General features: G+C 37.1%; 4 protein-coding genes across 4 annotated transcripts in view; 3 read left to right on the top strand and 1 right to left on the bottom strand.

Annotated features, from left to right (window-relative positions):
• Positions 1-8,589, bottom strand: part of LOC136255148 (uncharacterized) — a 61,953-nt gene extending 53,364 nt beyond the window's left edge. Inside the window, exons 1-3 of the mRNA XM_066047868.1 lie at positions 8,554-8,589; positions 7,021-7,150; positions 5,542-5,670 (exon numbers count right to left, since the gene is read on the bottom strand). Of these exons, the coding sequence (XP_065903940.1) occupies positions 5,542-5,670; positions 7,021-7,150; positions 8,554-8,589 (295 nt within the window). The remainder of the gene's footprint in view (positions 1-5,541; positions 5,671-7,020; positions 7,151-8,553) is intronic.
• A 38-nt stretch (positions 8,590-8,627) lies between these two features.
• Positions 8,628-10,536, top strand: LOC136255147 (uncharacterized). Its single transcript, XM_066047867.1, has 2 exons — positions 8,628-8,758; positions 9,690-10,536. The coding sequence occupies exons 1-2, from the start codon at positions 8,628-8,630 to the stop codon at positions 10,534-10,536; spliced, it is 978 nt and encodes a 325-aa protein (XP_065903939.1).
• A 3-nt stretch (positions 10,537-10,539) lies between these two features.
• On the top strand, positions 10,540-13,072 carry LOC136255146 (uncharacterized). The gene is made up of 2 exons (XM_066047866.1): positions 10,540-12,399; positions 12,626-13,072. The coding sequence occupies exons 1-2, from the start codon at positions 10,540-10,542 to the stop codon at positions 13,070-13,072; spliced, it is 2,307 nt and encodes a 768-aa protein (XP_065903938.1).
• A 13,752-nt stretch (positions 13,073-26,824) lies between these two features.
• LOC136256463 (sentrin-specific protease 5-like) lies at positions 26,825-27,516 on the top strand. The gene is made up of 6 exons (XM_066049432.1): positions 26,825-26,904; positions 26,960-27,031; positions 27,083-27,159; positions 27,209-27,269; positions 27,331-27,381; positions 27,445-27,516. Exons 2-6 carry the CDS (start codon positions 27,026-27,028, stop codon positions 27,514-27,516), a joined length of 267 nt encoding a protein of 88 aa, XP_065905504.1. The 5' UTR covers positions 26,825-26,904; positions 26,960-27,025.
• The last annotated feature ends 187 nt before the right edge of the window (positions 27,517-27,703 follow it).

Here is a 27,703-nt window from a genome sequence, read left to right as displayed (position 1 = left end):
TCTATAAAAGTTAATTTCAAGACATAGAATGTACATTGTACATTAAAACACACTGCATACTTAAGATAGAACACTTGGCTAAAATGGTGCTAATGTCTATGGAATATACAATAGCCAGTAGCTACACTTAAGCATGCAGTAAATGTTTAGTTGTCACCCTGTAACAATGCCCCATTCTATGTGTATAACTAGCATTAAGCAGTGCTTACTAACCTGGTGCAACAAGACAGTAAAGGAATTGGTAGTTTATTTATTTACAATAGTAGTATAAACACCACTATAGCCAAACAACATTATAATATCTGCACATATTGATCACCCCTATTGATGTGACAGTAAACTGTGCAAATAAGAATTAAGAAAAGTACTAAGTTACTACATTCCAGACAATTTATTTTAAAATATACAACATAAATAGTCACACTACGGACTACATATACTTTAATTTTGGACAAAATTAATGTTTTGGTTTTAAAACCTACACCATGACCAGTACCTATATATGGTATGTATGAGCAATAAATCAATTTTATTTAGTTTAGTTGCCGGTGTACAATTTTCCTATTATGTATCAGTTACCATATCACCCATTACTTTGTTCAAAAACCTGTGTGGGGATGTTGGATTATCAAGCAATATCAAACAAAGTCTTATTTTATTGGTGCAGCAAACAGTATCAGATTACAGAGATATTCTGGATTAGATACAGGTGTTGAATTAGAGAGGTTTCACAGTAATAGCTTTAAAAATATAATAAGAATAATTATAGTATGATATGCACTAATATACTGATTTGCTATTGTATAGGGTGGTTTCAAATATTCTTCAGTATAGATACTAAACATTAGTGATACTAGATATTTGCGAGTTCATATAAGATCTAAATAGCCTACAGCAGAAATTTCTGCAAATGCAAACTTTGGTCTACAAAACACAAGCAATTATCTTCACTATGACGATTCAATAAAAGTAGAATCCAGAAAGCTTAGTCGAAATGTGTGAATTCATACAAAAGCATGCAGCTAAAGTTTAGTGGGTCAAGAATTTGCAAAATTTACACAAATTGTACCTCGTACATAAACCTGCCATTCAGAATAATGACCTGCATGGCCATGTAACCCATGGCAGTCAATTGATCTATCCCTAAGTATCATGCCTATTTTAACATGTCAAATTGTTATACAGAATAAGTACACTTTATGTAACAACTTTAAACAGGGTGTAGGACCAGGTGTCCCACAGACCTTCAGCACTTGTGCTGTTATAAATACACTAATGTTCATTTGGTTCCACCTGGGGTACTTTGAGATAATACATGTAAGTCACTCTCTAGAGTTCCTATGGATATATATCAAGACACATGGTAGTGTGTCGTGCAGCCCAAGAAGCCGGCGCACAACACCCGTGAGTATATTGACAGGAAGAATGAAAACACAATTTTCGCACCTCCGTAGCTCTGTGCTGCCTTGATGAAACAAGACGATTTTGCTGTGGACACGCCCTCCAACTTCAGCACTCAACATTCCAAATTTGAGCAAAATCGCTTTAGACGTTCCCGAGATATGCAACTTCAAAAATTGGCTTAGTTTCTTCTTTTTTTTCCTTCTTATTTTTCTTCCTCTTTTCGCACACTTACAAAAACTGCTATAAAACACGAACTTCTTATCCGATTGCCTTGAAATTTGGCACACAGAAGGGGGGGAGTATAAAGGCGCATCTCAGTATTTCCATTGCTACCATCATGCCCACAGAATGGCAACCCTTGACGTGCTAAATACCTAACATCTTCTAATATTTTTATGAGCATTTTTCTATTAGTTACTTTTTGCTGCTTGATATCACTGCCCATTAAATCATCTACATGACCTAAAATTTGTGCAGGCAGCAAACAAAGGGATACAACAGCTTCTCTATGGCAAGCGCTACATTGGTGTTTGCTGAAACATTTGTTAGCTTCTTTCCTATTAGTAAAGCCACTAGTGATAAAAGTTGGTTCTCTTCTGTGGCTGCTTCGAAATTTACCTTCTTTTTCAGCCTTCATGCACAAATAACAAAATGCCCTATCTTGAACTTTATCGTAGTGTAGCCATTTGTACTTGTCACACCAAGACGATTGGAAAGATCGTTTAGTAGGCTCCAGCCTATTATGCCCAAAATTTTACCTATCATGCTTTTGAGCATTGCTCAAAAATTAAGCCTATTATGCTCAAATTTATGCTTTCAAAATCAAGATTATGCTCTAGAACTGACTGTTTTATTAGAGTATATCAGCCTTTCCTGACTGCTGCATTAGAATGAGTGACTGCTCTATTAGAGTATCTCGATCTTATTTCTGCAAAGTGTGAATAACCAACAAAGAAACGGTTTAATAAGTTATATTACATGTTTTTAACCATGAAATGCACTAATAATACTGTTGGCAATGAATATTTGCTTTCTTTAATTCAGGTGCACGTATTGCGCATTTTAATTAAATTTTCAAATATCGTCCTTATTATGTTAGCATTATGCTTGATGCTTTCGGTCACCTATTATGCTTTTATTTATGCCGGCATAATCGGCTGGTACCTATCGTTCAGTCACAACAGTAGTTCCAAATTTGCATTTAGGAAATTTATATGTCCTAGGTGGATGATACTTCTCTGGAAGATCTGTGACAGTGTTGCTACTTTGGCCTGAAAACTCGGGGTAAAATTGGAAAGCTGGCTGCCACAGAACTTCGCTCATCAGCTGAGTCTACAGCAGAGTCAATTATTACTGCCTGACATAGGCCATTTGTCAGGCAAATATCATGCATGGCCAACCATAATGGACCCTGCCTGACAAAATGTCAGATCAAAATAGAAGGAAGTTTAGAATTTTTATAGTGAAACATTGTCAATATTGTCAATCAATTAGACAACAATGATTTTATTATTATTATTATAGGTTGAGTCACTCTATTCTATCAATGTATCGTAAGGATTTCCCTATTATGACGAATTGTGTAAAACAGTAGCATATCAATGTCAGGTAATGCTTTAGGTTGCCTGACATTTTCATTGGTATTTGAAAAAAATTATAATTGTCTCTGGTCTACAGTAACATTCCATTCTTCACTTGAGAAATCAGGATTTGCTCTACTGGTCAATTCTACGTCTCGCTTTACATCCTGTTTGTTTGAGGATTCTAAGTGTTCCACAGAACTTTGATTTGACAAGCTGGTCAAGTCATTGTCTACAACCTGTTTGCTTGAGGATTCTAAGACTGCCACAGAACTTTGGCTTGAGAATTCTGAGCTGGAAATCTTCGCCACCGACGCGGGTGTCACACACACACGTGCCTTGCAGGGGGATGTACTCAGGGATATGAAACTTCAGAACTCACAGAACTCTGAAGCTGCGTCTCTTCACTTTGATTTGATGACGGAATAGAAACAGCAGAGTTAGATCTACTGTTAACAAAGCTCAAAATAGTACATTGTACACTCATTGAATTAATAAAGATAACTTTTAATAGCACCTGGTTGTGCACACAGTTATTAGTGTAGATCACGAGGTTGATCATGAGACTTGAGATACACTCCCGGCTATGAAGTCAGTACAACCCGAGGTACAGCCATTCTATTAGATGATATTTTTTTGGGCGTTACAATTAGCTTTATAGTAGTTTCAGTGTTCAGTAAATGGTTATACGTAGTTAGCTAACTCGATTGACATGGAATATAGCTATGATGGCCATTGCACCCGTGCTTATAATTACTAAAAAAAATTACTATAGTGCTGGCCTGGGGCCTTTCCACCATTCAGTTTGCAGCTTCTCAGTATCCTTACCAGTAAAGTTGGGTAGGCATTTGCCTACCCTGCCTACCCAGTTCCGCCGCCCCTGCTGTAGAGAGTTCAGCTACAAAAAAACCATCCTGTAGAGAGTTTAGCTGCAAACAAATCACCTTGTAGAGAGTTTAAAAGAGTGCGGCCCCCAAAAAGGCCAGGATGAAAAAAGATGTGAAATCCAAGGTGGCGGCCAAGAAATGGCTGTGATAGTAGGTTAGTAGCAAAAATTTTAGTTATGACGATTCATGCGAATTTGCGTTGCCTCCTCCTAGTAGTTTGATTTAGATATATATATATATATATATAGATGAAATTGAACATCCTGGCTGCCTGGCAGACTCCTGTAAGCATTTGAGCATTAATTGGATGGCCGCAGGTTTGAGGCTGCAGCTGCCTAGGTCATTCCAGTCGTGAATTGTTTCTCCTTTCTCCACCTTTTCAAACACAACAAATTTCAACAGACTGTAGGACCGGGTGTCCTACAGACCTTCAGCACTTGTGCTGTAAAGCCTTAATTTAAAAAATAAAAATATTGAAAAAGTAAACTTTCTTTCTGTACATATTTCAAAATTGTGCGTGGTGGGAGACAATAGTGGCATGACATGTTCCAAACTAAATAAGAAACCAGAACTTTAAGATGTGGCAAATTTTCCTCAAAACACAGCAAATTTTCTGAGATGTACCAAATTTTACCCTTGTGTAAGAAGCATGGTTCTTACACGTGTAGGGCAATGTTAAGAAATTTTGTAGGAAATATTCCCACACTGTTGAATATTGTAAGAAAGATTCTTATACATGACATATTGTGTAGGAATAATTCCTACATTTGTAAGAACAATTCCTACACTTGGAATTATTCCTACACTTGTAGGAGTTATTCCTACACTGCAAGAAGATGTCTTACATTTTGTGCCATGTGTAGGAATCTTTCTTACAAAATTCAACAGTGTGGGGATATTTCCTACAAAATTCTGCAAAAATTCTCAATAAAGCTCTACACATGTAGGAATCATGCTTCCTACACAAGTGTAAAATTCCTTCCAGCACCTTTACCTCAAAATTATGATTTCTTATTTAATTTGGAATATGTTGCATATTTTGCCCCCAAAATCATTGTAACTTTAGAACAAAATAAGCTATAGACTTTCTGTAAAAACCAACTTATTCTTTAGGGCAAATGTTTCAATTTGACACCAAGTTTGTAGATTTTGGATCATACAAACATGAAATAGAGACAAAACTGACAGTTTTTGAACATTAAATTGCCTTTAAAGGTCACCAAAGGTCAAATCTGAGGTGGCTCCCTATCAAAAAATAATCTTTGTCATACACACAAACTTTTTGCCAAGTTTCATACTTTATCCAAAAGTGCACAAAAAGGCCTTTTTAAAGGCTCACAACCCTGACTACTAGTGTATGGTGAAGCTACATGACTGGAAAGTTCCATAAATCATTTAAAGCATTACCTTGCTTGTGCTATATGAAAAATCAAACACTCAGCCGTGCAACTCATGCTTTATTTTTCATATAGCACTTGCGACAATGCTTTAATGTATACATATACTGTCTAGCACTATGGTTCCAAAACTACTCATCATAAGAGGCTGGAACTTTGGTAACCGATTCCTTGGACACTATACCAAGAGAATAAAAAGAAATTAGGGAATTGTGTGAACTATGTAGGTTTTGGCTGAGATGATCACAAATGATACACTTAACATACACATACTTTGTTCTTTCATAAATTCATCATACTGCTTTTTGGTAAGGGTGAGTGTCACTTTTTCTTCTCCATTTTGTATAGCCAGATCAGCTGACTGAGAAGAAGGCAATAACTCTGCTTGTCTTGTTGGTTGATCTGAAAATTAGACAGTGACAACTCAATGAATTTTACAAGTTAGGTACTGTAGTTAAAACGCTTGACTGGATTGTGGGAGTTCTAAATTTTAGGTCATATTCACATATACAATGGTGGTTATTAGATATTTTCTGATTGTCTTTGGTACAAGCAAGTAGTGTACACAATGGATGCACAATTTACACACAATTAATGTTGTTACCTATGTACAGATGGTAGTACTGTATAGTAGGGACAAGTGTAAGGAAATTTTTATATTTGAGTAGGATTCATAGAAATAACAATGAAACAAGACAGGTCATCTATGTACACATACAACTGGTGAACCAATGGATACCACATCAAAGGAAAGAATGGTACTGGCCAGACATACTTTTAAGCAATTGAGTGACTTAGCACGTGCACTGACTATCAACTACTAGAAGGCGATATTGTCATTCCACTTCACTTTCAGTTTTGTTCCACCTGTTATACAATATTACAAATGAAGAACAATACAAGAGGCACCTCTGCAATCAATCTAGTTATTACAAACTAAACATGTTCCCCCACTATCTATTACCGAGAGATGAAATGGCTATTCTTCTTTGTTTTCTGCAATTCTTCTTTTAATGCAGTATGCGCTGGTCAATTTGTTAAACAAACAAATAGAAAGAAAAATTAGGAATTTTTCCTTCTACTTGTTACATTAAATAGCTCATGCAATAATCACATTGCAAATTGAATATCACCCAACCCTACTCTACTCAGATGTAAAATTTTTAGTTTTCTTCATTTTTTAGTTAGCCCCTCCCACATGCAGGAAGGGAAACTAGTAGTGCTGATTTGTCTAAAACAGTCTATAACCACTTATCTCAGTTTTTGACCCTAACCAGTCTTTTTGACCTGATACTGTAGACCGTGTAATTCAAATTACAGTTGATGCACCAGAGCAAATTACATGTATTATTTCACAAGACCAAGATAGTCTTCAATCTAAAATGAATAAATTTTAGTGCCATGCTGAAGAGGTTGACTTCTAATGCCATAAATAATTCCGAGATCTCACCTCATGGAAGGAGATACAATATTATTATATTATTATCTTTATCCCAGTATATTTTCTTGGGGCCATTGGCATACAATTTCCTGCATCAGAATTTACCTGAATCCCTTCCATCATTGAGTACTGTACAAAGAATGATGCGTAAAGAGACTATAGCCTAACTGAAGGTAAAATTCAGATTTAACATGCTTGTAAAGCATATTGAGGGTGCTAAGGTTATATCGCTATTGGGGGAAATGCAACTAGAGTAGTACAGAAAGTACAGTGTGATCCCAGAATAAATACAATGGATGTTTTTGTATTACCTTGCACAAAACAATAACAGATACATTCTTGGCTATATCTTTTGATCAACAGATCAAATGCAGCTATGTTTTGCAGGTTCTCAAGTTTCCAATTATCCTTTTGTATATATGGCTTCTTTGTTATCAGAACCTAACCAACATGACAAGTACACATATAATCTTGTGGTACAGAGATAATAATATTTTGTCAAAATGTGCTAAAAGAAACACCATTGTTGAACAGATGGAGATTCTCCAGTCTTTAAGACAATGCAGTTTTATCTAGAGGTGCACTGATATGGAATTTTCCAATATACCAATTACCGATATATTGGCTAAAAAATTATAATTACCGATTCCGATACCGATATCTGAGGATAAAAGGTTTTCAATGTGGACACTACAGTAAACGTAAAAAAGATGTGGCAAAAAGCTTAAAATGCGGTCACTAAAGGAATAAAGAATTGTGGAAAGTAGTAATAAAAAGTTGTGTAAAAAGAAAAAAGTGTAACCTACTCAGGGTTTGAACCCTGGCCATCATAAAAACCTTTACAACTTGCTTTAACCATTATGCTACCAAGTCAACCATAGAACATGTGTGACCGGATTTGCGAAAAAGTCTCTTTACCACCAAATCTACTGAATACTTCGAATTGCTCACCCACCCAGAAACCATAACTGAATATACACTAATAGATGAGGCCGCCAAAACAAATAATATTCCCAAATTTAAATTGCTATATACACTTGGAAACGGAATCACCCCCCAAGGAACAAAAGCTACCGCCAAGGAAAAAACAGAAACACATAAAAATACTCCCCCATAAGCAAAACTAGGTATTGTCGTTCTTGTCAAATAAACTTTAACCCATCTGCAAACGGTTGAAACACTCCCCACAAACCTACTATATTTGGTCCCTGTCATCACTGTAATACACCTAATAGCTTCCTTTCCACCAATGTAATAAAAGCAACTCCCAATAACGAAGGAACTATTAAAATCAAACTCCTTATTACATACATTTTCTGAATGGCAAATTTCACACACAAAATTTGACCCATTTTTTGAATTTTGAAGCTTCATAACTTTTTGATCATAGCATATAATTGGCTGAAAATTTCCATGAGTGTAGTTACAGTATCTGGCTGCATTTTGTTAGTGAAAGCAAGTTAGTCAGTTAAGGAGTCAAGTATTACATTGTCTTGTTTGCTGGTATGTAAAATGTGTGGAAAAGGTATCTTTTCACAAATCCTGTCACATATAATGGACAATTATAGTACTTATGTGTAATATCTGTTCATATCTGCTAAAAAGTCAACTTTTCACCGATACCGATATCGGTACCAACATCGATACTGGTGCACCTCTACACTTATCATCTCATATTGTTTGTAATAACAGTCTACCAGATTCAGTTAACTTGAACAAATTTACCAATACATAGATCGATGTTAAGGCAACAAATGGCATTGCTAATGTTCAAGATGTTGTGCACTTGGCTCAGTTTGTTGTCAAAATAAATGCTAGGCTTATAAGTACATTCACTGTGTTACCATTGGGTTCTTTTCTTGCTGGTATTCACAATCCATACCTAATTCAAACAAGTTATGGCTAAGATTAGTATGGTATGAGAGAGAAGGATATTGATCATAAGGATTGTCAGAATTGTGATGCTGCTTTACACATTACCAGTGATTCTGTGTTGGAATTGCTGTTGGGAATACCAGAGGCTTTGCGAACATTTATATATGTCTATAGGTAATGCACAGCATCAACAGTTGCCTAGACAAAAAAATTGGTAGCTAAAACATGAATTAAGGAAAGCATGGTATAACACTTTTTCATGAGGCACTGGTGAGAATGAATAGTTTTAAGTCCTCAATATTCCTTGGGTAACAATTTTGTCACTACAAACATTTACAAACATTTACAAATGCAATGAATAATATTAAATGCTGTTCTGAAGAGCAATGGTATTATTGACAATAGCATTCAAAACTGATGGTAGGTTAAAATAGATTAAATAGGTTTAAAATATATAGCATTCAAAACAAATACCAAGCAATTCATTGCCACTGTTCGATGTCATTGCTAATGCTACTACTGCACATAATAAAAAAGCCAGCATAACTAACCATGAACTGTGTTGTGCTACTTCTAAAAACCAGATGCCATAGGCGATTTTAAGGGGGTCCATGGCTCCCCCTGCTTAAAATTAAATTTTGAAAAATCTTGGGGGAAAGTTGCAGTATAGGTTGGCATTGTTATTTTCATGTGTTTAGCATAAATTTTAGGCTGTTTTCAAGCCTTCAAATCGGAAAAAATCCTGCAGCTCCTGAGGGTTGTACCCCCAAACCCCTGAAATTCTACTTTATACATGCTGTGCCCTACTTTCCCCCTGTAGATCAGGTCTAATACCAGGTGCCCAGTAAATACTATCCCTTGAATTTAATTATTAATATATTAACACACATCACGATTTTTATTTTATTTCTCACCTTGTTTTGTAACAATACACACAGCACATTAACATTAAAGTATTCATAATTCACCAATTATTTTGTAATTCATCAATTACGTTGCTATGCATTGCTAAGGAATGGCTTCTATCTGGACCAGTCAATGCAGGCAACAAAGAAGTGAATTATGCAGTGTCTAATTTGGTAATAAAAGGAGTTGGTTCACTCAGTGAACAGTGTAGTGACCAAGATTTGAGTGATGACTTGCACCGTTTCTGGGAGACCGAGTCAATCGGTATAGCTGAAGAAACCCAGACGGCTTCCATGAGTTCTTTGTTTGTTGATTTGAAATACGATTGGATCCTGGGCAGATACCAGGTCACTCTTCCTTGGAAAACAGATTTCAGACCTCAAGGCAATGGTTATGAAATATCCATGGCTAGACTTAATCAGTTAAGAAGCAAGTTACAAAAGGATAAATCTCTTTTTCAACAGTATGACACAACTTTCAAGATGCAGGTACAGAATGGTGTTATAGAGCATATCCCTAGCAAAACGCACCAAGATGGCTGTTATTTTTTACCTCACCATGCTGTTATAAAGACTGACAGAGAGACCACCAAATTGAGAATTGTCTTTGATGCATCAGCCAAAGCCAACAAAACATCACTTTCATTAAATGACTGCTTAGAGAAAGGACCAAATGGAATACCGCACATATTTAATTTACTCTTGAACCTTCGAAGTCACCCAATTGGTCTTACTGCTGACATAGAAAAAGCATTCCATCAAATTGTCATAGACCCAAAGGATCGTGATGCTCTGAGATTTTTGTGGATTGATGACATTTCGAAGCCAAGGCCCGAGGTAATACAATACCGATTTTGTCGACTAGTATTTGGTTTAACACCTAGTCCAGCAATTTTGACAGAAACAATTCAATACCACTTGACCCGTTTTCTGCTTAAGGAACCAGAGATGGCAGAATTACTGTCACAGTCATTTTATGTAAATGATCTCATTTGTGGTGTACAAAATGAAGAACAAGGAATCCATACATATGAGAAGGCCAGATAACTCATGGCAAGTGGAGGATTTAACCTCCGCAAGTGGAGAACCAATTCAGAGTCCTTACAGCAAAAAAATAATCCCACAGATAATACCACAATTCCAAGTGAAGTTGAAGGTGTTAAGATACTTGGTCTTACCTGGGATACAAAAAAAGATGACTTCCACTTCAGTTTTAAAGATGTCATGATGTTTTCCAAGTCACTACCACCTACTAAGCGGTCAGTCTTGAAGACATCCTCTAAATTGTTTGATCCATTAGGACTCTTTAGTCCAATTATCATTGCAGCCAAGATTCTGTTCCAGATTTTGTGTAAGGACAAGGTGGATTGGGACCAAACGTTGACTGAACCATCATTAACTATATGGAAGCAGTTTACAAATGACCTAGACGTGATGTCACAGATAAGCGTCCCAAGATATTATCACATCAGAGAGCTGACGCCTGCCACATTGGAAATTCATGGATTTAGTGATGCCTCAGAAAAGGCCTATGCAGCAGTTGTTTATTTGAGATCTGCTTATAATGATGGAACGGTGAGTACATGTGTGATGGCATCAAAAACCCGTGTTGCACCTATAAAAGGGCAAACCATACCTAGGCTAGAATTGTTGGGAGCTACTATACTTTCTCGTTTAGTCAATACTATCTTGAAGTCTCTGCCTATAAGGCCACAAGTATACTGTTGGACAGACTCAATGACAGTGCTGCGTTGGATCAAAAACTGCCGCCATTGGAAGCAGTACATACAGATTCGAGTAGCAGAGATACGCCAGTTTACGGGAGAGAGTTGGAGATTTTGCCCAGGATTGGAGAATCCAGCAGACATACCATCCAGATCGTGTACAGCTAGTGAGCTGATATCCAATGAGCTATGGTGGAATGGTCCAAAATTTTTGAAACAAGATCCTGACAAGTGGCCTGATCACCCCACACAATATGAATGTACAGCGGCTAGTGCAGAATTAGTGAAGAACTCACCAGTCATAGTACACTCGATGGTATCAGTTGCAGAAGACAGAGATGTAGTTTTAAATCTTGAAGCCATATTTGACCTGAAAAGGTACAATTCTAAGCTTAAACTGTTAAGAGTGATGGGAACTGTGTTGAAATTTGTCAACTTGTTGAAATTTAAAAACAGAACAGAAGTATCAAAAGATTTGAATGGTGAGGAATTGAGAGAGGCTGAGAACCTATGGATCAGATCAATACAGAAGAACTCCTTCCCAGAAGAGCACAAACAGTTACAGAAGGGTAAGACAGTTACCTACAAGAGGCAGTTCCAATTGTTTTTAAGTGATCAGAAATTTATCCATTGTAAAGGACACTTAGGTAATGCAAACCTACCAGAAACTATGAAGTACCCAGTATTGTTACCAACAGAACACTACTTAACTGAGCTGTTAATTAGAGAGAGTCACAAATTAGTGCATCACGATGGTGTCTCAGAGACATTGGCTTCCTTGCGTGAACATTACTGGATTTTCAGAGGCCGTGAAGCTGTAAAGAAGATTATAAGACGATGTAATGTATGCAGACGTTATGAAGGTAGACCATACTCTGGACCACAGATACCTGATCTTCCAACTGAGCGAGTAAGTGAAGACCCACCCTTCAACAATACAGGGGTAGATTTTGCTGGGCCTTTGTATGTTCGGAGTGGTGCAGGGACACAGAGTAGTAAGACATACATTTGTTTATTTACGTGTGCCTCCACTCGAGCATTGCATTTAGAGGTTACTGATGGCATGACATCTACCACTTTCTTGTTAGCTTTCAGACGTTTTTGTAGCAGGAGAGGAGTACCATCACTTGTTATGTCAGATAATGCAAAAACGTTTAAGCATTGTGCTAAGGAAGTGATGAAGGTGGTACGATCAGAAGAAGTCCATCAACACCTGACAAACAAACAGATCCGATGGATGTTTATTGCAGAGAAGGCCCCCTGGTGGGGGGATTTTGGGAGAGGATAGTTAGAAGTGTGAAACGTTGCTTGAGGAAGGTCGTGGGAAATCCACTTTAAAGTTTGATGAGTTGGTGACAACTGTTGCAGAAATTGAGGCAATACTGAACAATAGACCCTTGACCTACGTGCAGGATGATGAGGAAGGTGTGTCCTATGCTCTAACCCCAGCTAGTTTAGTCTATGGACGAAGGTTAGCTACTACACCCAGTGGATGTCAATTTGAGGTTTCAAGTACTAACAAAACACTGACTAAACGAGCGAAACATCAATTTCGTGTGCTGAGCAGTTTTACTCGACAATGGCAGAAAGATTATCTGTTAAGCTTACAAGAACAAAGAGCAATCAAGACACCTAATGACAATGCTAGGAGGATACAAGTTGGAGATATTGTGATACTAAAAGAAGATGGAACAGCCAAGTGTTTGTGGAAATTAGCTAAGGTGACTGAAACACTAGAAGGACGAGATGGAAGAGATGGAAAGGTTAGATCAGCAAAGATTCAGGTACTAAGCAAGGAGAAAGTCATCAATCTAAGGCGTCCAATACAGCATTTGATACCGTTAGAAGCAGATGTTTGACTGGTTGTAATTATCTTTTATGTTCATGTAACTTTTTGATTACGCGACGTAATCAAACCCCCCCCCCCGGGAATGTTAACCACTTTGAATCAAGCTTATACACAGAAGTATCTTCTTAGCTGTTTTATAGCTTGTCTTTCGTGTTCATGTAACTTTTTGATTACGCGGAGTAATCAAAACCCCCCCGGGAATGTTAACCACTTTGAATCAAGCTTATACACAGAAGTATCTTCTTAGCTGTTTATAGTTTGTCTTTTGTGTTATCATACACAAATTCTGTACACAAAGCCTTACGGCTGCTCTTAATTGTGGGAAAACCAGTCTTATTATTATTATTAGCACTTTACAGTGACCAGCACTGAAGGTCTGACAGCAACATGTGCTGCAGCCTTAGGATTACCTAACCTAACTAGAACTGGTCTTATTGTCTATTTAAAAGTATCAAAAAGTCAGCATTTAGTGTATTGCAGCTCACCAATGGTTGAAGCTATGTGTACCAAATTTTCATATGTTTTACACCAATTCCTTACCTTCAAGAGCTTCCACTGTATAAGTAGCCATAAGTTAAGTTTCCTGCCATTTTACACTGAGGTCAACTGTATTGGCAAGTTCCAAAAGGGGTGGGTGACCGGGGCCCAGAAGGAGGGTAAGAGGCTGTTTAAAACATTGAAGAGGAAGCTGTAGGGATGAATTTGGCCAAGTTATGGGCCATTTGGTATCAAAACTGGCTAGAATTGACAGCACAGGTCTTTATTTAACACCACAGAACTGTACAGCCACATACAGCCATCCCCAGGCTCCATTAAAGCCCCACACTGTGTACGTACAGATTGCCACTGGGCTTGGGAAAAGCAGCCAACAAAAGCAGACCACTTGCATGTAGCTGATTTTGACTGTAAAATTTGATAGTTTATTCATGTAACTTTGTGTTCTTGGTGAAAAATCAAATCTGCTGACATGGGTGGTTAGCCCGGTTTTCCCAGATCCAGTCACAATTTTTGTTGGATATACCCCATTTCAGCTCAAGCAGATATGCCATTCCTGGTAGCTTACAAGGCCTGTTACGTCATTTTTCAGTCAATGATGCCTGCTACAGCATGTAGGCTAGCCCTTACTAAACACCTGGTTTCAGTTACTGACCACACACCCTTCAAGTAAACATGACGAAAAGTGTCTTTGTTCACATTCAGTATAGGGACAAAACAGTGTATGTAAGAAAAACCACCGTTATTTGGTTGCTCCAAGGGGGAAAATGAGAATCTCCAGATTGCCTATTTCGGGTCAGAGTTAAGTAACCATATGCAGTTTCCAGCACCAAAACCACGTGTATTGTACAAAATGCTAAATAGGTTGACCCTGCAGTTAGTGAAACTATTTCTGTTGGAAATATTTGCATTTTGAAATGATGGCGAAGAAAAGAATAACATTAAACAGAGAACTGCATATTTGATGAACAACTGAAACCTTATAAAATGACCTAACAATATTCTAGATTGATGTCAATATGTAATGGGTCAACAAGTACAATAAAAGGACCTTCTGGAGAGAAATCAGATAGACTAATACAATAGTTCAGTGGTAAGAGTGTAGTGTGATATAGTACTTTGAGAAAAAGATGTTTTGTTGTTGCAGAGAATAGTAAAGGATAGCTTTGACTGAGGGACTCTGTTCTACTAGCCAGGCTGTGATCTACAACAGATCAGACTAAACTGATTATTTTTTTGTGTTTACTGCCAAATGGTACTGTCAATAACCATCAATCATATTATCCATTTAACAGGTCTTTAGAACAGACAGCATGGAAGATTGGTAAAGTCTTAAGCTTTGCTTATGATTTAGAGAAGCATAAATCAGTTAGGCATACAGCAAAACAATGTTCACAATTTCCAATAGATTGAAAAAGGTGGTTGGTGTGATGTGCACATGGTATACAGAAATTTGTTTTAGCTGGTTACATCAATGTAATTTCAACTGATTGTTATTTGTGTACATTTAACTGTGCATGCATAAAATGGACAAATCATTTAGCATTAGAATCAGTGACACCTGCTATCACAAGTATTCCAAATGAGTTTGAAGGTCTCATAATCAAAGAGAAAGAATTTATCTAACTTCTCTCAACCATTGTCAGTAATCCACAACCTACAATCTATTATACATAGTACATCAGTAACTGGATCTAAAGTGGATCCCATCACTACAGATGAGGACACGAGTCCTTGGCCAGTTGCTGTCGGACAATGTGCAAAATTATATAAGAACAAGAGTTGACCCTCAGGCAATGAACTATGTGATTTACATGTAAATGCTTTCCAGAATATCACAATAAAAAGGTGGCAAAGTAGATTGTTGCAAAGAAAGAAGCCAATGATTTAGCTACCGGGAAAGGATTGCGAATTGTGTACATGCCTTCTTGTTGGGTTGTGTCTTGTGTGTAACAGAAGTTCACTGCTATAATTCTGCTTATTCCTCTGTTTTTGCTGACATACTTGACATTCTAGCTCAGTTGCTCTGTACTTCTTTAAAATAAAATTTATGAACCTGCCCAAACAAACTGGATCAGTAGACTGTGCACTATATGCAATGGTTACCAGGGCACACCTAATATTAGGAAAATACCTTACCACTAAAATCTTCCATCAAGACGATATGCAATCTCATTTACAGAGTATTCCTAAATAATGCAATCTCTGATACAAACAAGAAAGAAAACCAATACAAAGGAAGAGACATGTAAAGTTTACTGTTACTGTTGTTGAACAGATGTAGGGAAGATGGATTGCTGTGATGGATGTAAAAATTGGTTTCATGAAGAATGCATTGACTCTGCAGTACCAGGACTAAATTCCGAGGAGTGGTATTGTACGTAAATCTTGTGTGTGTAAAGTCACACTGAGAAATTTGATTACAGAAACATTGCTTATCGAGCTAACTATTACGTATGATTTAGCTATAACTTATCACGTACGTAGTTAATACATTATTTTGTTGTATCACTTGGTCAAACTGTAGTTATTGTACACAATGGATCATGATTACAAGTGTGATTATATACACGAGTTACACAACAAGCATGTTGTTCATAGGACAACATGAGACCTGTACATGATATACCTCTCAGCAATACCAATGCATGCATGGCTTTAATAAATTGCCCCTCTCACAAGTAATATTATTCAAGACATCATTTTAGACCATGAATAATGGCTCATTGGCAATAGTGTCAGCCTGGCACAATTTCAGCCAGCTACCACACAATGTGTAATCAAAGTGCATGACATGACCAGCTTAGAAAATATTGTTAGAGTTTTTCTATTCGCCAGCTATCTGATACTATGGTAAACTTTAGAGCATGAGGTCAACATGATCAGTCTTATATACACAGATGACACCCATTATATATGTACCTTATACTAAAGTTTCTCAATTTTCAAATAGTTCAGTCCAGTTAGTTACCACTGTTAGGAAAGTTACAGACTGCATGGGATCCCATCATTATGAAATCATGGAAATCATGACTGAAATGGTGAAATCACTATGATTTTGAAATCTTGTGCATGAGTCAAAAGTGAGAAACCCCCTGGTTAGGCTAACTGTTGTCTTGAAGGAGAAAGCATTTGTGTGACTTAGCATTCATACTGTACTAAGGCATCACAGATTAATCACTTTTGTGATGTGGGGTTCGTTTTTCCACACAGCACATTTCAGACAAGATGGTTCAGATGTGCTTAAGCACTTCCCTTAGTGCCTTAGCCTAGAAATAGCATTATTAATCTATGATCACTTGTTTAGAAAAGCATTGTATACAGGCTGTATATATAGTGCAAGAGTAACGTTTGTGAGTACTATCAACACTTTAAACCCATGATCAATGTTTAGATACCTTTGCATAAAACTAACTAATGTGGTGAATGTAGGTTTGTCTTTTTATCTATTAGGTGAGCATGCCTGAGTGGTATATATTGCTTACACCATGGCCACTTAAGTTTTGGCTGATACATACCTGGGCCTGCAGCCCTCTGGTTTGTGCATATGTATCAGGCAAACTCCTCATGGCAATGGCATAGCTATTATATACCTAGCACAACTTCACAAAATGAAGTGATGTGACTTCAGAAATTCCTTCATCTTCAGCAGTCTGCATACCACAATCTTTCCAGCCAATCTCAAGATACAAGCCTTCAATAATTGACAAATTTTTCTACAGCTTCATGCACACTTGTATATCCAAGTAGGCTTGCGCCGATTATGCCGGCATAATTTTGAGCATAATAGGCTGGCAAAAGCATCAAGCATTATGCCAGCATAATAGAACGATTTTTGAGAACTTTAATTAAAATGCGCAATGTGCGTGCCAAAAATACTGCCCAACATGAATACACTGCACATTATTACTGCATTTCATATCAAAAAACCTTGATGTACTATTAGTTTTACTATTCCTTGAATGATTATTCACACTTTATGGTAATAAGATTGAGATACTCTAATAGAGCAGTCACTTACTCTAATACAGCAGTCAGGAAATGCAGATATACTCTAATAAAACAGTCAACTCTCAAGCATAATCTTGATTTTGAGCATAATAAGTTGAATTTTTTAGCACTGCTCAAAAGCATAATAGGCTATTTTCAAAGCATAGTTGGCTCAAGCCTATATACAAGCGGCCATAAAATACAAACTCGTTATCCAATTGCCAGTGCACGTAAGGAGAGTTCAAAGGCAGATCATTGGCACCAAGTACATTTTGAATATGGTAAATAGTAACACAGTTATTCATGCAGACTAAAACTTATTGTAAGTTTTTGCAGGAAAGAAGCTGGAAATTAGTACATGGAAAGGTTAACCATCAAATCTTAAACTTTGTGTGGTCCTCTAGAAATCAAACTAACAAATAACAAACATGGAACTATAATGAAAAGATGAAGTGCAAGTATGGTACAGCTCAGCTCCAAGGTAACATTCGCTCATACCGTAGATGCGTTTTCCCCTCATTTTGCCGTGTTCTGTGTGCATTTTACGCATCCGTATAAAATTATGCTGTATAGTTACACAGAATCTACGTACGTGTTGCAATACAAGTTTAGTCACAGTACAAATTGCAAGAAGACATGACTTGACCTTCGATATGCACACAACTCGCTCATGTCTTGCTTGCATTTTGTTTGTGTTTCGATCATGTTTTAGATGTGGACAAATGTTACCATGGAGCTGAGTTGTACCATAGCCAGCACCATCAAGATTTGTAAAACAATGACCATTCATTACAGGGCATACAGCTAATATCAGCAAACTACTGAATGGGATAGTCTATCCATCATAACTTGAAACATTTGTGGTTGTAAGGTAACAGCTACAGAGTTATAATGCACAAAGGCCTAACTGTGTATGCACCATCAAGATACTCTGATAGAACAGTCACCCAGAGCAGTCATGCTAATAGAACCAGTTGAGATTAAATAAAGTGTGAGCAATATCAGTACAACATTTTATCTTCTATCCCACTTTGTTATTCCTATAGAAAAGAAAACAAAACAGGTAAATTCAAGCCCGGATGCATACAAAAAGTGATACCACATATACCAAAACAACCAAGTGGTGAAAAGAGGTGTGCCCTAAAAATTTCAAAGTTAAAATTATGAAAATCAAAGATGGCAGCCAAGATATGGCTGAAATTGTGTTAATATCAACCATCATTGCACATTTGATTACACACTAGCTATTGTGGAGGCCACACCCCTTATTGCAGTAAATTAACTATTTTGTATTGAGATCTATTTGTGCACATATGTATATGTGACTCCTTTACACTTGTACATTCAAGTAAAGTATTGTGTATTAAGTAGCATGTGTGAGACTAAGGAAAGATGGACAGACAGTGTGTGATCCTCTGAGCAAAAGCCTGACTAGCTAGTGTGCGTTTTTCTCAAACTTCACTTCATGACTTTTTGTTATCCAGAGGAACAAATCACTGGGCTGTTAACTGAAATTCCATTAAAGTTTCAGCCTTATCTGGCAAATGCTTTTGGTAGCAGTAGACAACAGAAGAGCAAATTAATCAATTTGCACAGTGACCATATGTACAAAAACCAAATTACAGGCACCTGTTTTAGTCAATGATATGTCACAAGTTCACCATGCTATGAAATCAAAACTTATCTGGGGGAATTCACCAAGGTACAGATATAGCATATATTCACCCATACTAAGGTTGTTTAATCTTACAACAATAAAGTTAAATTTTATTGTGAATATCCATGATGTAAATCAAAGCTATAATTAGGACACACAACAGTGTTTCATGTGGCCAAGGAAATCCAATGCATTCATGCGCATAACAGATAAGTGTGTGTGTTTTACAGAAACCAAGAATATGCAAGTAGCACTTTCGTACCTCAGTAACTAGTAAACAGGTATGGTCAATTATATTGTTAAAACTCTCTTGGGGTGGGACATCTTCCATTCCATATTTGAGCTAGTGTTTGTTGAAATGTATGCCTTCAAAGTTCATCTAATTTTCTTCATATTCTTCTTATACCATTGGCAACACTTACTAAAATTGCCATAACTCAAGCAAGCCTTATAGAATTATTTTTAAATTTGGAGGGTGTAAAGAGCACATCGTAGTGCATTTATCTTCCAATTTGTGTACCAATTCACTGAAGTGGAGCAAAGTTACAAGCAATCATCCATAATTGCACTTTGCAAGTGCAAATTTTGCCAGGGTAAGCTACTGACGGAAGCAGCTTGAGAATCGGTATGCGGATAGGCTAACCATTGTAGCATGTAAATTTTGTTATTTAAAAGTATTAGCTAAGGAGATATAAAGGGAAAGCCATACATGTAAAACAAGCGCAAGCAAGATACTCTAATAGAACAGCTACTGCAAAGTAAAAAAAATAACAAGCATGAAAAAGTCATAAAAATTAATGGTCAGATTCAAACCAGAGACCTCCACATCAGTACTCCCAAACCCTTTACCATTCTACCACTGTCAGTTGCTCATCTCACTTGGTTTTATTATAAATAACAGTTCTAGTTTATTGTACCAAAATATATCTATCCATGGAAAGTCTAGAGCATTCTGTGTGCATTAGAGCAGTATTGAAAAATGAGAATTGGTATACCTTCCGTTTAAAAATGGCAAATGGTATACCTTCTGTAAAAATATCACTAAATATCACAGTATTAATGTGAAAGCCATTGGTATTAAAGTAACAGCCATTTACCTAAATAAAAGCACTCAATACCAATTAGTAGCTCAGCCACAGGTACAAATTATCACAAACAAACTTGTTTACTTAGTTTGGTTAGCTAGCTACATCAGCACCTGCCTACAAACATTGTCACATGTCTGGTTACCCTCTAAATATGGGATAGAACATGCCCATACCATCAGGCCATACTGCCCAGATGGTATGGCGGTATTAGAAAAACACAAGCGGTATCAAAACCGGTGTGACGTTAATATCAACACAAAAACAGCCAAGCTATGAAAAAATGGTGAAGTCTAGATGAAAAAAACTGTGAACAGGTCTGCCCACAGGGAGGACAACTGGGGCATTTTGCCCCGGGCTCCAGCCTGAAAGTGGCCCCATCAAGGGACCTTTAAATCAGTTTAAAAGATCAATATACTCTAATAGAGCAGTCAATATCTAGATACTCTAATACAGCAGTCACCCTATTCTTCAGAGGAGCAGTGTAGCAAGCTATGATGTAGTTATAAATAAGGCAATATCATAGTTGGTGAGGGGCAGCTATTGTCATTGTTGGCATATAATGACCTTTTTTTTTTGGTCTTTGACTTACAGCTAGGCTGAAGTTGTGATCCAGAATGGAACCCTCCTTTCCCCGGGGCCCCACTTTATCTCTTTGCCCTGGGTCCCTTAATTTCTCTGGGCAGCCCTGGTTGTGAAATCGAAGATGGTGGCCAAGAAATGGCTACAATGATGTTAATGCTAATAAATTTAACATTGCACTTGGATTGCAGCGATTTCTTGGCCGCCACCTTTGATTTCACAACTTTTTCACCCAGGCTTTTTAAAGTCACACCATTTTTTCACAGCTTGGCTGTTTTTGTGTGGATTTTACTTCTCTTCAGGGGAGTAAAAGTGAAAGTGGTAAGGCTCAGTCTGGGGGCATGCTTCCAGATAAAAATATAAAAATTGCACATTTTGAGATGCTATAATTATGGAAGCACTCTTTGGCTGTAGTACTGTATGCAAAGCACCTGACAGGTATTCAATAATAAAACTGGAGACTGACCAAAAAGCACCTCCATATGATACTTTTAACTGTGATCAATACATTTTCAAAACAGCTACAAAGGGAAACAATGCCAAAGCTAGTATAATGGAAATTTATTTTTAGAGGAGCTTAATACAGATGAAGTTGACATGAAGCTGTTTTGAGTAAAGACAGGTTAGATAATAAGTGTTGTTTCTGTCATTGTTGCCATGAAATAAATGCCAAGTATTACATGGTAAATACTTTTAGTTTTGGCTTCAACAAGTTTAAAAGTTTTTTTAAAAATTTTAGTCAAAAAGTGAGGCTCTGGCCTCACTGGTCACACCTACTCTGACGCCCTTGCTTCTCTTTGTACTATATATACCCCTATGACTGACTTTACAGTTTGTTTTTCTTATTTTCTATACAGACACAATGATGGTAATTGAAGACATGCTTATAAATGTATTGTACTGCATGCTTTCCTGTACTTCAAATATTATTGTAATACTCTAATAGAGTATACATTTTTGATGACTTCTAATAGAACGTACATAGAATGTTACAAAACAATTTAGAACTTCCATTGGCAGGGATCTATGAAATTACAAACGTTTAGCTATTTATAAGCCCCAGAATTTTATAAAGCAGAAATTAAGTGAGGTGATCAGCCAAGATAGCAGTGGTTCAGTGGTTAAGGATGCGAGTGTTAGGTATGGAGGTCCCTCCATGGTTGGAACTCTGGTCAGTTATTTTCTACATTATACTTTTGTGAACCGTTTTTACCCTGCAGTGACTGCTCTATTAAAGTATTTCGATCCGGCAATTTTACACTTCTTTGGTTTTTGCTTTATAACTTTGCGACTCTATTGTTTTTCAAACCACTGTATCAAAAGGCAATGCTACAATGTTCAGCTTATGGACACCCCAATTTTCAAATTATTCTTATACTCATTTACGCTGTAGCCGTGACAGAAGTTTGATCTTTTATACATGATTATGCTCATAACTCCTTGTATCAGATTCGCAGTAAACTTGGTACATGAATATGCTCCTCAGCTGTGCCAAAGATTGAGGCAACTGATTTACACATCTGCATTTTATAACAATTTTTGCAAAGTGTGCAAAAATAAATGAAGCCCTTGATGGCTTTAGAAGAAAATACACTGAAATATATTAAATTGAAACTTTGAATGCCTATATTTACAAATGGCTGGTGAGAATTTTATCAAATTTGCTGTGTGACCTGGTGGACAGCTATAATGTGTGCTTTGGAGAAAGAACCATGGAGCTATCCATGCATGAAAAAGCTGTTTTCTTCCTGTCAATATACTCATGGTGTGACGGGCTGCTTTCTTGGCCACATGACATACTACCATGTGTCTTGATCACAGTATACTAACAATACTGGTATATCACCTAGCCCTGATATGCGTTGTGTCAGAAAAAATGTGTGCTCTACTAGAGAAGTCCTAAAGTGGCACAACAGCAAAAACCAGTACAATTCCATGCAATGTACACCATCTGAAATGTATTGATTGTGTAACTCTAATACCGGTACTTATTTTCTGTACTGTCATTGGTGTAGACAGTATTATATGCAAATAATTTGTAATTATGCTCCATTTACCAGTGTAACTTTTTTCCACAGTTGCAGCTAATTCATTCAGTTCAACACCTGGTGTCTTCATTGCTGCCACTAACTGATACCAAGTGGCATTGGGATGAGTCTGCATCCAGTAGCTGAGCATTTCAGAACAACGAGCTGCTACATCATCATTGTTTTCCTTGATAATTCTCAACTGTGTCACCTGATCATCATCTAGTAGCTCTATTCCCAGTTGATACCATCTGGAACTAGCAGCAGCAATCACTCTAGCTTTTTGTAGTTTCTTAAGGGTTGGTCTTGAGCTACCTGTAACAAGTTTGTGAAGTAGTGTATGATTAAATTTAAGAACAAAGAACCTGGTAAAGTGAAAACACAAAATATGTGTTTAAACACAGCAAATTATTTAACAACTTGATCATAGTGGTTTATTTAATTGTTTAATTGTTTATCTAGAACTGCATACCTGCATGGGCACTATTAAGTTTACAAAGTAGATTACTTTTTGTATGTCGTATATTACTAAAACCTTATTAATGCAACAATTAAACAAAGTGACCTTATTATTAAGACTTTCAACAAACCGACACCTGAAACAGCAATTTACAGTTGGCATAGAATTTGGGAATATACCAATTACTTGAGGCATAATGGCTGGTAAAAGCATGAAGTATATTGCCAGAATATAATAAATATATGGCCTTTTTGCAGCTAAATTAGGCATTTAGGAGCAGCAACTTTTGTGATACCGACCTTGACTGCCTTCTTAAGTGGCCTCCTACATTGAGGGAATGTTGTGTTAGTTTCACCCTCAAAATAAAATTCTTTGTCTAACAGCAGCAATGAACCATGATTCACCACTGTGGTTTATTAATGAAACAGCCAGTCATAATAAAAAAAATATGGACCATAAAGCCATACTCATGCAAATGCAGGACATGCAACCAGAGAGGGCCGCACCTATGGGTCCATGACCTATTTCAAAATTCCACCTGATGTTTAATGCTGAATCCTATGGCTAGGCAGTGTGCTGTTCCTGAGATTGTGATCTCAAAACCTGAGGGTCTGTCCAATCCTGCTCAAGGGACAAGTGTGCTTTGCAATAATAGCCAGGCAGACAGAATCAAGCACTACAAAAGTAAAGTAGGTGTTACTTGCTTTATACCAGCTGAACTGTTGTCCTGTGGTTTGAAATAGAATGTAGATGAAATTTTGTGTAAAATGGAACAGTTTACCCCCATCTGTGATTAATGTTCAGTCAATCAGTGAATTCAAGAACAAACTTGATCAGTTTTGGACAGAATCTGGATATGGACACAATGAAAGGCCAAAGGCCTATTAATTTACAATTGCTGATTTGTAAATTTTTTTATATTACATAATACTAATACTAAAAACGCACAATCGAGTTTTGTTAATATAAAACGTATTACTTGCCATGCCTACCAGGCAAACTAGCTAATGGAATCAGCTGAAAACAGGTAGAGAGGTAGATTAATTATTTTAGAACAATCTTTCAGTAGTTTACAAGGAATCAGTTTAAAAACCACTGATTTGCACTACAAAAGTCAAGACGAAAGTCAACTAGGTGTAACAAGTGCACAATTGAGATACTCTAATAGTGCAGTCACCCTAATAGAATATTCAGCTACATAATAAGTCACTCTATTAGAACGTTCAGCTACAGTCAAATCACCATGTAGAGAGTTCAACTATGAGCAAGTCACCCAGTAGAGAGTTCAGCTACAAACAAATCACAAACAAGTCACCCTGAAGAGAGTTCAGCTGCAAACAAACTATCCTGTGGAGAGTTCAGCTACAAACAAGTTACCCTGTAGAGAGTTCAAGTCACCCTGTGGGGAGGTCAGCTACAAAGTTACCCAGTAGAGTGTTCAGCTACAAACAAGTCACCTTGTAGAGAGTTCAGGTACAAACAAATCACAAACAAGTCGCAAACAAACCGCCCTGTGGAGAGTTCAGCTATAAATAAACTATACCCTGTGGAGAGATCAACTACAAACAAGTCACCCTGTAGAGAGTTCACCCACAAACTGGAGAGTTCAACTACAAACAAGTCACCCTGTAGAGAGTTCAGCTACAAACAATTTACTCTGTGGGGAGGTCAGCCACAAACAAGTCACTTGTAGAGTTCAGCTAAAATGTTACCCAGTTAAGTGTTCAGCTAAACAAGTCACCCTCTAGAGAGTTCAGCTACAAACAAATCACCTGTAGAGTTCAGCTTTAAAAGTAGAGTTCAGCTGCAAACAAGTCACCCTGTAGAGATATCAACTACAAACAATTACTCTGTGGAAGGCTCACCCACAAAAGTTACCCTGTAGAGAGTTCAGCTACAAACAAGTCATCCTGTGGGGAGGTCAGCCACAAACAAGCCACCTGTAAAGTTCAGCTAAAAAGTTATCCAGTAGAGTGTTCAGCTACAAACAAGTCACCCTGTGGGGAGGGCGAATTTTTTTTGTACGAGGTTTGGCCACTTTAACTTTGTACACCAGTAGCTACATAAACTGGAATTTCCGGAAGCCTACTTAAATACGTAATCTGTTTGATGCGTTATTGTGGGTCGTTGCCTGGCGTTGTGGGGTGCCAAGGAATAGAAAATGGAAAGCAGCGAGGGCCATAGTGATACTGCTACAGGTGAGAAGTGTGATTTTATTTACAGTACGTTTTAGTATTTGTCAGTATCGTGGTTAGAAGCAATTGAATTGGGCCAATTAAGTGTGCATTTGTTGGGGTGACTTGATGGAGCCTTTGTATAAAGGCTCGTCTTGTTAGTCCGTCTTGCTTGAATTGTTTACTGATAGAGCACACATGCACTGATTTAATTGTATATTACAACTCAAAATATGCCACAATGCATTAACAACTCTAATTAATAAAATCATACCATTTTTTTACAGTGGGTTACAGTATTATGTATAGATGTAGGCTTGTCCCAATAATGTCTTCCATTCACCGATATAATTGAACAATTGGATTTACTGCATTTCTAGGGGAGTCAACTGTGATTGACCTCACTGATATGGATTGTACAGACTATGAGCTGACTGTAGAACATGGTGATGAATATTACAGCTGTCTTGCTGGAAACCAGTGGCTCTCACATAAGGTACAATTAATGTTAGCACTTCACAGCTAAGTCATTATGTACATTGCATGTATGTGAATCACTTTCACAGTGCTGGTTAAAACACTTGCAACTGGGTTCAAGGGTTTTGCTTGTCAAATATTTACCCTGGTTATTATTACACTTAACAAACTGCGACACTTCTTCATTGCATTAAATCCCACTGTTTTATATACAGTGCTGCCCAGAGGTAACGTTACAATACCTCACAAGTGCTCAAATCCAGGCCCTGACTTGACATGACACAAAACTGAAAATCATCACATGTGAAGGCACGCAGTTACTGGAGCAACCACCCGAGGGAACTTGAGTGTTGTGGCTACATGTGGTGAGTTATTAGCACACACATGCCAAAGAAATACACAGGTCGACAATGGGCTACACGAGTGTCAACTGCTTGCAAGTGTAACGTTACCTCTGGACAGTACTATAGTACAACATGCATTCAATATATTTTCCAATGATTGAGTTGATTAGCAATTGATTGCTTACACTATAGCGAAAATTTAATTTGTGAGGTGTTTCAAGTACATAAGTCTTGAAAGCTTTTCACACGAGCATTTTCAGATTTGCAGATATTTAGAGATTGCATATTGTAAACATGAAACTATACTTCATGATATCTTACATAGTGTTGTACTATTTTTTATACATCTGTTTTTATAGGTAATATCAGACTACCTAAGGCTTTTAGAAGATCATGTTCAGAAGGTTTGGTAATTAGTAACAATGTTAGCATAATTGTGAAAAGCTGCTTTTCATCAGAGTCGTGCCCAACGTTTAACTATTCTTAATTGTTTCTTTACAAAGAAGCTACTAGAGACAGGCTACTCTGGTGTGCAGAATTGGTACTCAAAGGTACGTATACTGATATAATTTTGTACTTTATTATGTTGTTTTTTTTTTTGCTAAGTTTAAGGTAAACTTTTTGGAGAGTGATTATTTGCTTGCTATTTTTTCAAATGACAGCCACGGGACAATGATGGTTAGTAATCATAGTATGGCATGTTTGCTAAAGTATTTAATTATTAATTAGAGAATAGAACTAACCAATAAGATGATATACTATGATTCGTTGAATACTGAACAAACTTGTTGTTTTGAATCTTTAAAGTATGTGAAATGCTTTAATTAGTGATTGAGCTATGCTTTGTAAAATTAGGATGTTTTTTCATGAACGGCAACTTGTTTCAAAGGACCTTTGGCAATGCAAAACTATGAGTGTAAGATTAAATGTGTGCGTAATATTGGTAGAAAATGTATAATACATTTTTATGCTATTAGGGTATACCACAGCAGAACAATCAGTATGACTGTGGAGTATTTCTGTTAGAAGTAAGGGATTTACTGTTATTAAGACATTGACACAGTAATGTTGTTTCGTATCATATTATACAGTATGCCCGATGCCTCTTACTGGACTATCCAATGACTTTTACACAGGTACATGTACAATGTAATAATAGCTAGAGTACATATGCTGTATGATGTACACATATTGAATATTTGCCATGTTTAATAGCCATGGTTATTTTAATTTTCAGCTAGGAAAACTAACCGGATACTATGCAAAGGCGGTTGTTTTTCAAGGAGACTACCATGGGCTTGTGTGGCACTAAGGCCAGGGCATTTATATGGACTCTCCAATAACTGACCT

Source organism: Dysidea avara, chromosome 5 (genome assembly GCF_963678975.1).
Source record: "Dysidea avara chromosome 5, odDysAvar1.4, whole genome shotgun sequence".
In the NCBI taxonomy this organism is placed as follows: Eukaryota; Metazoa; Porifera; class Demospongiae; order Dictyoceratida; family Dysideidae; genus Dysidea; species Dysidea avara.
The sequence above is the reverse complement of the archived record's forward strand: the minus strand, read 5'-3'. Positions and strand labels throughout refer to the sequence as shown.

Coding starts and splice junctions, on each gene's coding strand:
- LOC136255147 (XM_066047867.1), top strand. CDS start 8,628: ATGAGAGAGAAGGATATTGATCATAAGGATTGTCAGAATTGTGATGCT. Junction 8,759..9,689: donor ACATTTATATATGTCTATAG/GTAATGCACAGC, acceptor TGGTTCACTCAG/TGAACAGTGTAGTGACCAAG.
- LOC136255146 (XM_066047866.1), top strand. CDS start 10,540: ATGGCAAGTGGAGGATTTAACCTCCGCAAGTGGAGAACCAATTCAGAG. Junction 12,400..12,625: donor CTAAGGAAGTGATGAAGGTG/GTACGATCAGAA, acceptor ACCTACGTGCAG/GATGATGAGGAAGGTGTGTC.
- LOC136256463 (XM_066049432.1), top strand. Junction 27,160..27,208: donor TGTTGTTTTGAATCTTTAAA/GTATGTGAAATG, acceptor TTGTAAAATTAG/GATGTTTTTTCATGAACGGC. Junction 27,382..27,444: donor GTGGAGTATTTCTGTTAGAA/GTAAGGGATTTA, acceptor CATATTATACAG/TATGCCCGATGCCTCTTACT.